The sequence below is a fragment of the Coturnix japonica genome, chromosome 11 (assembly GCF_054131305.1).
Source record: "Coturnix japonica strain WE chromosome 11, WE-NBRP24, whole genome shotgun sequence".
NCBI lineage: Eukaryota > Metazoa > Chordata > Aves > Galliformes > Phasianidae > Coturnix > Coturnix japonica.
Window position 1 is genome coordinate 25,229,322 of NC_140673.1, and position 13,304 is coordinate 25,242,625.

The window sequence follows — 13,304 nt, forward strand, 5'->3', positions numbered from 1 at the left end:
GCTGACCATATGTAAAGTGGGAACAATGCTAGCAATTCAATCCTTGGAAGCATTTAAGTCCTTGGAATAGCTAAAAGGGACATAAGTCTGAATTCTGAGGGCAATATGACAGTCACTAGCTCAGAGAGAACCACCATATTGGCAATGCTCCCCCCCCTTATCTGCAAGTCCCCCATAGACACTGTCTTCAGAGCCATTGGGGTCTAGGAAGACACTCACAACCATTGGAGATGCCCTTTTTCAGTGTTTGCAATTTATCTGGCTTCTTATAGAAGCAATTGGCACAGCCTGAGCTCAGCAGGGCTGCTGAGTTCCACACGCCAGCAAAGCAGAGCTGTCATGGAAAAGGTCACTTCTCTAAAACACAGGCAGAACAATGTTTATTTTCTAACTGTGCCCCCATAAGTGGCTGGATTACTGCTGCTGAATCTTTTTTCCTAAGTAAGTCCCTCCTGAAGCAGGCTGGAGTGAAAGGGGAAAAAGTAATCAGTCAAAATCACTCAGAATTTTGTAGAGCTGCAAGGAAGTAGGGTTTGTATAATGGGAAATATCAAGCTGGCTCCATAGGCATCATTACCAGCTCTGCCTGTTATGGCATTGCTTTTGGTGGTTAAACACTAGCCATTCCCTTGCATGTGGATAGATGAAGCAAGATGTGAGACTTTACCTGCATTTCCCACATACTTCCAAATGAAATTGCACGTTGCTGCATTCTTTATTCTGCACTCTTTGACAAGGCAGCACTGACACCATCAGGAGCATCACCTGTTTCAAAAGAGGTATTATCAGCAACTTAGATAAACAAGGAAAGATTAAAAAGGGAAATGCATGAGCAATTAACATGTGCTCCTTCCACTTTAGGCTCACGCTGATTCTGGATTCTCTTCCGAGTTCTACGATGATTCAAAAGATCTGATGGATGCCCTCAGAAGTAGTAAATCCAAAGGAGGGGGCTTTAACATTGGGATTGGGCCTGCAAAGACAAATTTCAAAGTGAACCTCGGCTTCACCTTATCACGTGGCAAAGGATCCCTGAAGAATTTCACAGAATATAGTGCAAAGGTAAATCAGCAACGCATACGCTCCAGTCATCTTGTCTGTGCATTGCATGGTCTGGTTGTATCTTCTATCTCTTATTCTCTTAATTGCTTATTTTTTAAGAAACATATAGCAATTGTACCTTAATTTGTTCATGTAATTGCAAACATACAATCGTTAGTCATCCTGTTTGCTGTTCCTATTACATTTTAGAAAACAGGGAGGGAGGGGTAAAATTGAATTACCAAGTACCACGACACATCGTCCCACCCCATCCTGCTTCACGGCTACATTAAGCACATTTAAAATAATACAAGAGATATCAATAGAGAGGAGGAAACATCAAGATGTTGGGGAATTACCTCCATTAGAAAATATAGCTTGTTCTAATTAATACAAGCTGCCTTATGATCGGCAAATATGTTATTCTTGAACAGAGGTTCGTGCAACATGATAAGCTTCCAATAATAAGGCTTATTTCTCACAAGTTCTTCCTCATTTTGGTCTAGCTGTGATGCTTTCTTCCCCCGTCTAATAACATGAATGCTAGCATTTCCCACATATACTATGCCTTGTCTCCTTTCTTGTCTGCTGATAGCAAACTATAAAGAATAATTATTTTGATAAGTGTTCTGAGTTGAAAAGCCCTTAATCTGCTTGAAATTGGCACCACTAGAGCGTTTACTGAGCACTTGTCTAGATTCGCTTGCAGCTGAACAATGATCTGTTATGGGAGGAATCATTTAAGGGGCTGTTTTCTGTTACACTGGCATCATGTCTGAGGCAATGATCGGTCTGGAAGAGGAGCCGTGGATATGTTGTTAGATCAGGAAATACTCCCCTCCCAGCCAGGGCATCCTCCTGTAGCCTCATCAAGCTTGTCAAAAAACAAAAGGGAATAACAAAAATAGAAATAGCAGAAATAAAGGATGAAGAAGAATCTGGTGGATCTTAGCTCTGACCACACTTGCACGTAATAAAACCCCTAAGGCATCCAAACCATTACACTGCCCTCCACCTCACACAGCCACACAAGAGAAATTACAAGAAAAATTACCACTGAGTTTGTTTAAACCTGGGCTGCTTTCAAGCCTGTAACACATACTGACCATCATACCCAGGCTTTTCTCTGCAAATTAAGAAAACTAGAAGGGACCTTCTCTCCCCCAACCATGAATACTAACTGTCAGCTCCTCTCTACTTGCAGAATGTTGGATTCATTAGAATTGCGACCAAGGTGCAGACGGCCCGTTTCAAGATGAGAAGGAACAACGTTGTTTTGAATGAAGACATGCTCATCTCTCTGCAGGAGCTTCCAGATACATACAACTACGGCATGTATGCCAAATTCATCAATGACTATGGCACCCATTTCATGACATCTGGCACTATGGGAGGCGACCTTGAGTACATCCTCGTTGTTAACAAAGAGGAAATGAGACGACAAGGTTAGAATGACACAAACACCTCTGCTCACAACTTTCTGCTATAAACCAATCATTTAACAACCTAGAGATCATAGAACAGGTCCAGTCCACCATCTGGTGGCTCTTGGGTGGGTGGATGCTTATCAGCAGCCAGCTTGGAAAAGTGAGCCTATTTCTCATCATAAAATATACATACATCCACCAAAAATCTCCAAAAAGCAGCAGGGTTGGTGTGTGAGTACCCACATGTTCTTCACAAGATGCTACTTAATGCATAGCAGAGGAGGAGCTTTATCATCACAAAAAGCTTTTCTTGATATTATTTTAGAAGAATCTGGGTGAAGTTTTTAGTTTAATAAGTAATCTGAGTACCTTTTCCTCTCTTTTTCCAGTGTCACTTGCTAGTCTTCTTGAAACTTCTCCTGTTGCTTATGGTCTTAGATCTGGCCACCTTATGTATGCTCAAGGACTGCAAACTCATAGGAAGTAAAGAATGAGAGCCCACTCACAGTTTCGCATCCTAAAAATGAGGGCTTCAATCTTCTGTAATTGGAAATAGCCCACTGTGCTTGGCAGTACCTCAGCCATCTTACTCTGGCTAGTGTCATAGCCAAAGACTACCAGAACTCTGTTAGCTGCAGTTCTCAACATTTTAGATCATTTGAGGCTGGAAAACTGTATCTGTGAATCTCAGTTATATGAAAAATCCACTACAGATACCCAGAGTGCAGGAGTAGCTTCTACCAGAGAACCAAAGCATACATGGTCCTGTAGAGTACACTGAACAAATGGCCTACTTTTGCAAAGGCGCCAATTGTGCAACAGATCCAACTTTACCTAAATATCATCACTGTCCTCTGCTGATGATACCTGTGCCCCTATGGACATTCATGTCAAAATAATTGTGACCTTGGTCAGCAGGTGCTGAAATTACATCAGTTTCCATGGTTCCGCTCTCCAGCCTGAAACGGTTTGGTACCATCAGCACTAGAATAACTATATACTGCATAGCGAGCATTAACCATGCCATTTTTCTGCAAGAAATTACCCATTTAGAGATTTTTCTTCGAATTCCTCAACTGGCAATGTTTGGAAACATGATGATGCCTCTTCAAATCTTTCATTCACTCTGAAGAGTGAGCGATGTAGAAGTGAACACAATCTTGGCAAGCAAGTCTTCAGGAAACAGATTGCCAAATTCAGAGGAAGAATTAATCAAGCACATGTTGATGGAGGATATTATTTTACTTTATCTCGTGCTTATTATGTATCTGAGGAGTATATTTATTGCTACAAGATGCCCTCTTTTAGGGAAGAAGGATGCTGAAGTTCAGCAAAAGACAAAAATGTGCCCCAGTAGAGATGTAATTTTCATTCTAATGGGGCACATTTGTGTAATTTCCATATAACTCAGATTCTGCTAGAAAGGCCACATTTATCAAGTCAACAGTGCTCTGTAACACATGATGTAGACCCAGAAGGACCACCTGCTGTGGCTGATAAGCCACTGTGCAAAGCCATGAGGAAAAAACTGCCTTTCTATTGGCAATCATGGCCATGCTTGCTTGAAGGCTGTATTTGCAAGAGGATTTAGTCACCTCCCCTGAGGGATGGTCAGGATCAGGATATAAGCTCTCAAATCTTGAAAACCAGGGCTTCCAAAAATGAGTTTGAAGCTGAGTTCCCGCAGGGCTGAGCAGCACAACTTCTGCTTTAGATCCACCCATGCATCCCAAGAATCCAACTAACCTAGGAAGCTACATGTTAAATGCTTTGGAAGAGGAAATGCTCCTTTTGTTTTCATAGACCGATGACCAGCCACATCCAGGAAATAAAATCCCTAGGCTGTGCACTGCCTAAATGAGAGATACCTGGTGGTCACTGAACCAACTAGACCCAGTCATGTGCTAGATATCAAGTACTTGAGAAACCTGAATTTTGATAACAAAGTCACCTTCTGAATTAAGACACCCACGAACAGACTGCCACCAACTCATGCGGAGCTCAGGACTGCAGTTTTGCAGCCTGACCCATCGTTAGCTTTCAGGCTGTAAGGGCTTCCTACTACAAACATGGCCATGCGTGAACTAAACAAATGCATATGTCTGAATGAGGTCCCTTGTTGCTCTGCCATCAATATTTGTCATTACTTCCTTAAAAATAGATTGTTATGACTCTATTATTTAGCTGAAAATAGCGTAATGTGTTCCCACATTACAAGAACATTTATGGGAGAAACATTACGCGGAGTCAATTAGAAAGAGTCATCATATATTCTGATTAATTCAAAACACAGCAGTAAATCTTGAGCACATTCAACTACTGCAAATTACATAACATAAAAAACTATCCGGGTTCCTCCCTCAAGTGCCAATATTTTCTATGACCACCTTTTTGAAATGATAACCTCTCTGCATTTATCAGGACCTGATCTTGCTGCAACCAACAGCAAATTGCATTGACAGACCTTTGCTGAACATAATGTACTCAAGAGGAACCATAGCAAATCAATTAACAAGGGCATTCCTCAAGCTTAATTTTACAGCACTCCAACACTAAGATGAGCAATCACTCACGTTGCTTTGGGTGAGTGAACTTTACCTACTGCATTTACAACTGTTGAATGCTTTACTACAAGTAACTGAGTGCTATCCATTTGATCTTCCTCAAGGGCTCCATTTTGCATGGAGATGTAATTCCCTATGAAGCCTTCAGAGTGCTTCACAGGAATATGACTTCAGATACAGGACTTGAAGTCTCCTTCCTAGGGCACATACACAAAGCCACCGAGCAACCCTGCACAACTCCAGCCCACCTCCCCAGCAAAACACATGGGAGGGAAGAAGAACACAGCAGTTTATATGCAAGTTTTAAAGGCAAGAAAGACAATGTGTTGCTCCCTCTCTTACAAGGCAAGCTTAGTGCTCTGGGTCAGGCTCAACTGGAGCCTCAAACATTAAGCTACTAAGCCACAATGCACAAATTCTGCCAAGAAGAACAGGATGTCTAACAAAAGGGGCATCATGAAAGTTACCTATTACTTACAACACCCATATTAATTGAAATCAAAAGATTTCTTAACTATTCCAAGAGACAGCCTTACATTCGCAGCAGACTGAAGCACACGCATAAAACTATGCCACATGAAATATGCACGTTGCTTACCTTAGTGAAACCACCTCATTAGTCTGCTGCTCCCTTCTGTAGTCACTTCATGGGTCTCCAGTTACATATTTGGGTGATGTATGTGGCAGCACTAGTAGCAGCAGCACGCAGTAAGGCTTTCACAGCGTTCAGCAGACAGAGCTTTGACAAGTGGCTGCTGAAGGTACTGCTTATACATTGGTCAGACCCTTAGTTTGGGAAATTTAGCAACGATCTATTGATTTCAGCTGCTGTTCCCAGTGTTACTCTATTTATAAGTTAGTCTGTGGGAGAGGAAAAAAACAACACAACACAAACAGAAACCACAAAATCTTTTCCATTTTAAATAAATAGGCCCAAGAAGGAAATTCATGCTTGAAGCCTGTGTTCAGGGATTCTATTTCTTTTAACAAGAAGGAAATCACTTACTGATAACCACACCTAATATGGCCCAATACACCTCAATAAATGTTTGGCTTTGCCACTGTAAGGCTGAAGGCTGTTCTCTGCCTGGAATAAGCCTATGAGTAACAGGCAATGCAATTAACTGTCTATTTTCCTCATTGACATGAAATACAGAAGAAGGAAAATGAAAGCCTTATGCTTAGTACTAATTGCTGCATTTATTGTTTGCATTGTTGCTTCACAGACATCAGCTATGAGGAAGTAACCACCTGTTTTGGCCTCTCACTGGGCATTTCAGACACAACGCCCATGCTGCAGTGGGAACTATCTGTGTCACTCTCTGACTGTCGAAAGAAACAGCTTCTGAACACTGGTATGGTGATGGGGAATAGTTGTCTGCTAAGATACAGCTCCATTCCTTTGTCACTGGGCCTGCGGGTTGAGGTAGGGTTGTACAAGATATAGAAGGTGTTCTGGTGCCATCCCCAAACACGGCTCAGACTCAAGGTGGGACAAAAGCATAATTGGGTCCCTCTCTCCAGGTGCCTCTTGAAAGAAATTGAAATAGCATCCGGACAGAAATGTGAGTAGAATGAATGGATGACTGGAGAGCTCCAGTCTCTTCAGCTGCCCCAGGGTGGGCAGGGATGAGCCAGTGAGACATAAAGATCAGGTCCAAGCCCCCATGCCAAACACTCCCTTGGAAGTGCCCTGTGGCTCCAGTCCCTCTACAGATTTGACACCAGTATGGACCAAACACGCATGAGACTTGTTTGTAACCCCTGGGGCCAATAGATCAGAGAGGGCAACAATGGTATCTACTGAAAAAGTCAAAGCTGATCGTAACAAGAAGAAAACCCCACTGATAAACACGGAGATGTGCATCCATGCTAAGCAGACATAAAGGCCAGAGATGTGCAGCCTCTTTAGGTCTTACCAGCTTAGGATATTTGTCAATGCTTAACTTGTCACCAGCCACCTTTTAACAATGCAGAGGGCTCACTCTGCCAGTGGAGAAAGAAATGGAGCACTGGTACCACTCACCCAGAGTCCCTCTGATGATTGAACTCCCCCTCAGTGGGGCAGTTTCTGGTGTAGATGTGGTAACTAAATGTATGTGTGTTGGCTGACTTCTCAGATGCTGGGAGCAACAGTGCAGTTGTGGAAGATATCATTGTTCGGATTAAAGGTGGAGATACCTCTTACAGTGCACGGCCCTTAAGCAGTTGGGATAGCAACACGTATCGGCGCTGGGGAAGGTCATTAAAATATAATCCAGCTGTTATTGATTTTGAGGTAAGCCTTTCTGCAGCTGAAGAAACTCTGCCATTATAACGAATGAAAGTGTAGCCGAGCAAATCATTTCGTATTTTTATTGTGATCCCATCACAGAACAAGATTAAATGTAATGGGCCACTGATCTAGTAACCTCTTATTCATTTCACAATGGGGAGTTCATCTCCCGCTGGCAGCATCAGCAGGGAGGGAGACAAGGAGCTTAATGCTGGATTAGTGCTGAGTTAAGTTTGTCATGTGTCCCCAAACAGTTTCCCAATGAGTGGCTCTCCATGGTTGCATCCACCCTTATTATTCTCCCTAATGCTCCTGGCCTCCTGTATAGGCAGGATATTCATGGGCAACACTTCACATTCTGCCTGCTTCAGAGCCACAGTGGTTCTAGCTAAGCTCTGCACACCATGGTGGGTGTTGCTATGGGTGCTTCCAGGAGTTAGAGCAGGGAAAACCACTTTCTCAGCAGGGTCCTATCTCTCCCCATGCTCTGCAGGGAGGGTTCATGTCCATAAGAATCAGCAAAGTTCTCATCCCATAGAAGGAAGGACAGCAGGAAGGCCAAACAGTAAAAGCGAATGTGGAGCTGGGAATTATCAGCATTACTGTAAGGGGAAGTGGGAATCTGCAAATCCTTCTGGGCAGCACCCTGCTAGCAGAAAGGCCAGCTAAAGAAAAAGTGCTTTCAGCTATATCTGAATGCATGCTTCAGGTTATTCACCTTTCTTCACCAACTCCCATCAATTCTGGGCAAAACTTATTGCGGTTTTCCAGTAAAACATACGCTGACCTCTCTGCTGGCTGCTTTCAGAGCTCAGCCATCATTGTGCAACCAACAGTGGTCCGTGCTGCCAATAAGTGCCTATGCCCACTGTAACAGCATTTATCTGTAGCTTGTGCTTGTTTGTTAAACAAGTTTGTACTAATTTGACTAAGAGCTCTTCCCAAAGCCTTTCTGATCCTCCTCGCCCTGTATGCCTTGTGCAATGAGATGATACCCAGGACTTTCCTGGACCGGCACCAACCAGTTCTCAGCCAGATGTGTTCTAGGCATATATATATGTGTCCTTGAATTGGCCTTGAGCTGGGTCCTTTATAGTTCCCTTTTGTTACTGGTGAAACTGGAAAGGCTGAGATTTTTCATGGATCCATTTTCTAAAGACAGCTGAATACCTAAAACAGCCCCCAAACTCAGGGCATTTCAGAAGGCAGGAGCCTGCTGCCATTGGGCTAATCCCATCAATCCTATGGAGCAGATTCAAAGCAGAAGGTGGGTTACAATTACAGCTGTCTACATCCAGATATTTTGATGAATCATACACAAGAACTGCATTTTGCTACTGGAAATACAAAAGCTTGCTATGCTTTTAAAGCTGTAGATGGCTTAGAATTATTTCACAGTATCAAAGACCAAGATGCAGGCAGCTAAAATTCTCCACACCGTACATTTACTGGATCACTCATGATCCAGTCGCTGTTTATGACAGGTCAGTGTTTAGTTTTGATGATAACCACTGTCTGAAGCTCCCACCTAAATGTTTTTGGTCCAAAAAAGCAAAAGGCGTGCAAGAACCTGACATAGTGGCAGCAGCAAGAAATCAATCAAACAATGGGCTTACTGGGGTGTTCTGATTTATCATTTGGATCCACATTGAAAAACCAAAGCATGTCTGGAGAAGCCATTCCCACACAGACCTCTAAGATGGGGAAGAGTTTTGGACCAGTGGTTTCTCACTAGGCCCTATCAGTGCTGGTAGCATTTACATCACATTCATGCAGCTGTCAAGGAAGACAAATGAGGGTTTTCTCAGCCTTGTCTCTACCCAGCAATCTCCCTGCTCTCTGCAGCACCTGAGCTCACGCCTAGCTGAAATCCTCAACCTCCATTCTTATTCTCCACCCTGTGCAGCTGCAACCTATCCATGAAATCCTTCCCAGAAGTGATGCTGGCAACATGGAAACCAAACGGCAGCACCTGAAGAAGACTTTGGATCAGTACCTGCTGGAGTTCAATGCTTGTCGCTGTGGGCCATGCCAGCACAACAGCGAGCCTGTCCTAGTGGGAGATGAGTGCTCGTGCCAGTGCCGGTCTGGATACAGTGGCCCTGCTTGTGAGCAGAGTGAACACCAAGGTGAGGTCCCAGTGTGCTCTAATAGAGGGGACAGGGCTGTCTGTGCACGTGATACATCAACACGGCATCACAGAATATCCTGAGTTGGGGAGAATATCCCACAAAGACCACTGAGCCCACATGGCACCATATGAACCCTATGGCCTAGAGGGGTGTCCCAGCCCACCCTTGACACAGCTCCATGCCATTCCCTTGGGTCCTTTTGCTATCCCCACATCGCAGAGCTCAGTGTTGTCCCTTCATTCCCAATGAGGAGCTGTAGGGCTACTATGAGTCCTCCCCTCAGCCCCCTCTGCTCTGGGTGGGAAGCGCAGCTTTTCACACAGCTCAAAGATCCATTTTTACTGTTCAGATTAATAAAGTACCCAAGCTAGGGATGAAGGCCAGCTGAGTAAATAAAACACGACAGTAAATGACAGCCATCAAGCACTCCCATCATTCAGAAGCACCGCTATAATCTATAGTATCGAACACGCCTGACATCTCAGTCTGTACCATAATGAAAAAGCCTCAAACTGACCCATCTACACAGGGACAGGTGGGCTTTTCAGGACAGCTCCATAACAGTGAAGCTAGGGGATATTTGTCCCTCTGCCTTGCTTGGAGGTGGGGGAATTAGCACAGAGAGAGCTGCCAGCAGCCCTTTGGGAAGCCAAACTGCAGCTTTTCAGGTGAGAAAAAGATTATGATTTATGTCCTATGCTTTCCCAGGCACAGAGACAGATGGGCGCTGGAGCTGCTGGTCATCTTGGACTCCGTGCCAGTCGGGCTCACGGCACCGCAGCCGGCAGTGCACCAACCCAGCCCCGCAGCATGGAGGGGCACCCTGCATGGGGAGAGATGTGCAGAGCTCCTCCTGCTGAACCCAGCATAGCTTCACAGGCACAAGCTCTTCAGCACTGCAGGTATGAAATACATGTGCTAGAACTGTTTACTTGCAGAAATGTCTACGTTTGCCTTTGGAAAACAAATTAAAAGCTCGCAATGCTTGCATTTTTATGCTGTTGGTATTGATGTATGTACCATGAAACTTTGGTAAGTTGGCAGGTTCTTATGCCCAGCATATTGGACAGGGCTGTGTCTTCAGCAAAGCCATATGCTGAGCTGTGTGGAGGAAGCTTAAGCCCTAAGAGGTTCAAAGAGCCATTGTGAGATGTGAACTCAAAGTGATGAAGATACTTACATCAAGTAACAGAGAGGCCAGAAGGAAACCATTCTTTAAGGGATGCTCACATAGGGGCAGACTGTTCCTCTTGGACCAGTGATGAGCTGATTTGCACATGGGCATTTTATTCCCCAGGCATCCAGAGCCATGGAAGTTGCTCCTGGGCTGCTTGATTTAAAGGTCTTTCTTGAACGTAAGGCATAAATCTCAGCACAGGAATACATGTGGTATTGAACTGCATCCAGAGCCCACAGCTCAGCCCTCTTAATGAACTGCCACAAAACCCAGGGAGGACAGAAGGCAAGCGGCACTTCATTTCACTGAGCTTTGCATTGCAGGGAAAGGAGGGAGGAAAAAAGCCCTGAGAGGCATTATGAACAGCAACAAAACCTCAAAGCACAAAGGAGCACTTCTACATACATTTGAATGGGAAGTGGGAGTAGAAAGGAATCGTGGTTTAGTGCAAGAAATTGCTCAGCTCTAGCTCTGATGCTTGGAAACGCTTGTTTTTCAACAGCATGTCGGTGGTGATTTAGAGGCTGACATGTAGCTGATGTAAATCAGTGTAGCTCCTTCACTGTGGCTGATTTATGCTACCTGAAGACCTGGCCCCATATTTTCTTTTGTGTGCACATTTGCCAAAAGATGATTATTTTTTTCTTACTGCTTCTTGTTTTGCTTGAAAGTGAAACTGCAGGCTCTTTTTTTTTCCTCTTTGGTATAAGAAAATAACAAACCGTGTTGTCTCAAACACCAAGATTTGATTCTTCAGTGAAAAATTACCATGACGTGTTTCTAAGATGTGGGTAAATGTGTGACAAAACGGTGGCCTTTTTGCCAAGCCTGCTTCCCCCAGGTAAAGTCTGCACTCATTCAGAGATAGATTTGCTCCCCAGGGTTTGGATCTGATGTCTTCTACACTGAGAAAATGCAGCAGCATGAAGCATCCCCTTGATATCAATGTGATTTAGGCAGCCCTGGGGAATGTGAGCAAAGCAGCAGTTTCCCACTATGGCTTTACCAGTAGTCCTTAGCATGGGGCTGGAACTTTATGGGGGACATGGTCAGTGGGTGCAGGGGTGATGGGCTGATGGTTGGATTTGATGACCTGGACTTGATAAAGAAAGTCTTTACTGTGAGAGTGATGAGACACTGGGACAGGTTGCTAAGTGAGGTTGCATCCAAGACCAGGCTGGATGGGGCTGTGAGCAACCTGGTCTAGTGGGAGGTGTCCCTGCCTACATCAGGGGGTTGGAACTGGATGATCTTAAAGGTCCCTTCCAACCTAAACCATTCTATGACTCTATGCTCTTAGAGGTCTCTTCCAACCTTAATGATTCCACAACATGGTGATTATGTAGAAACATGAGACAGTGTTCTTACATCCTAAACCATTTTGGCTCATGGGTGATTCTCACCTGTGCACAGACTGCTTGGGACAAAGCCCAAGAGCAAATGAGTGTCAAGGTACCACAGTGAGTTTCTGTGTCCAGAGGGAAGAAATTAATGAAGGGAATGATTTGCTGCCTAGGAGGCTGGAGAATGGAAGCCTGTGGGAAGATGACCTGCAGCATCACATTCCTGAAAGGCCGGAGAATCACCACAACCAGAGAAATACAAGTGATGAAAGAACTGAACGTGAACCACCACCAATCCAACACCAAGAAAGGTTGGGCAGCAGCCCCTTTTCTCTGCTCACCCAGGACTCTGGCATCTTCTTCCCCAGAGCTTGGAGCAGGGAACTGCAGTCCAGGGAAAGGGAGAAGCTGCCCATAATGTCTGTTTAAAATAATAATAATAATAATAATAATAATAACAACAACAACAACAACAACAACAATAATAATAATAAAGAGATAATAAATAAAAAAAGATTACAAGCAATTACACATTTACAGTGCCAGTCAAAGAAGCTAATATTTCTCCTGCTGAAGTGGCCAGCATGAGAGCTGTGTTAGATAAGTAGCAAAAACGTACATTTCTTACTTAAAGTAAAAGCTTAGAGGGTACAATAAAAGACTGCAGTTCCACCCTGGCTTTAATGAATGGATTTTCCCCTCTTGCACATTGACATACATTTGATATAGTTATTTATCCTATATATTTCTTGCGGCATATTTCCCAGGAGACCTTGTTTATCTCCCTCGTAAGTACATGATGGATGTATGGTGCTTTGGATAAATGGTATCACAATCAGATATCTTTATGGATATAGGCAAACTGGGTTATTAACAAAGGAAGGGCAGAGAAGAACCAGTACACAACAGAAAACAGCAAATGATTGATGACAATACACCTGAAGGTTGCAAGGTGCAGGCTCCAGATAACCAGCTAACAGGAGAGGAGATAAGGGCAGTGCCCGAGACAGAGCTGTTTCCCACCTCGGGGTCAATGTCACACTGGCTGCCCCAGTGCATGCATCCCTCCCAGCCTGCTATTTCACAGCAGCTGAGGACTGCCCACCGGGAGCAGCTCTGAGATTGTTGCCTTCCCCTCCATACAGCATTAATGCCCTGATACAGGAGGAAGCAAAACATCAAATCTACCCCAAACTGCAAAAGACAACAGAAATGGCAAAAAGCAGAAGATGAAAACAAAAGAAATGCCAGATCCTGGGGAGTTCGGGGGGAGGCTGGCATTTGTTGTGCTGCATCGTGCCCAGCACTGTGAGAGTCTAAGTGCTAATAATGGTAGTACATAATG

General features: G+C 44.2%; 2 protein-coding genes across 8 annotated transcripts in view; one reads left to right on the top strand and one right to left on the bottom strand.

Moving 5' to 3' along the window:
- The window catches only part of FYB2 (FYN binding protein 2), a 27,631-nt gene extending 26,829 nt beyond the window's left edge, over positions 1-802 (bottom strand). For 2 of the 6 annotated variants that reach the window (XM_085511797.1, XM_085511795.1), the window contains exon 1: positions 668-794. In XM_085511797.1, coding sequence (XP_085367923.1) covers positions 668-712 — 45 coding nt within the window. In that variant the 5' untranslated portion in view covers positions 713-794. Of the gene's footprint in view, positions 1-667 lie in introns of all 6 variants that reach the window. The other 4 variants (XR_014932871.1, XR_014932874.1, XM_085511794.1 and 1 more) reach the window with 4 other exon arrangements.
- C8A (complement C8 alpha chain) overlaps positions 1-12,631 on the top strand; it is a 17,712-nt gene extending 5,081 nt beyond the window's left edge. Inside the window, exons 6-12 of one of the 2 annotated variants that reach the window (XM_015870659.3) lie at positions 862-1,062; positions 2,246-2,486; positions 6,259-6,387; positions 7,153-7,310; positions 9,214-9,436; positions 10,148-10,341; positions 12,133-12,631. In XM_015870659.3, coding sequence (XP_015726145.1) covers positions 862-1,062; positions 2,246-2,486; positions 6,259-6,387; positions 7,153-7,310; positions 9,214-9,436; positions 10,148-10,299 — 1,104 coding nt within the window. In that variant the 3' untranslated portion in view covers positions 10,300-10,341; positions 12,133-12,631. Of the gene's footprint in view, positions 1-861; positions 1,063-2,245; positions 2,487-6,258; positions 6,388-7,152; positions 7,311-9,213; positions 9,437-10,147; positions 10,342-12,029 lie in introns of both variants that reach the window. The other variant, XM_085511802.1, reaches the window with a different exon arrangement.
- Positions 12,632-13,304: the final 673 nt, after the last annotated feature.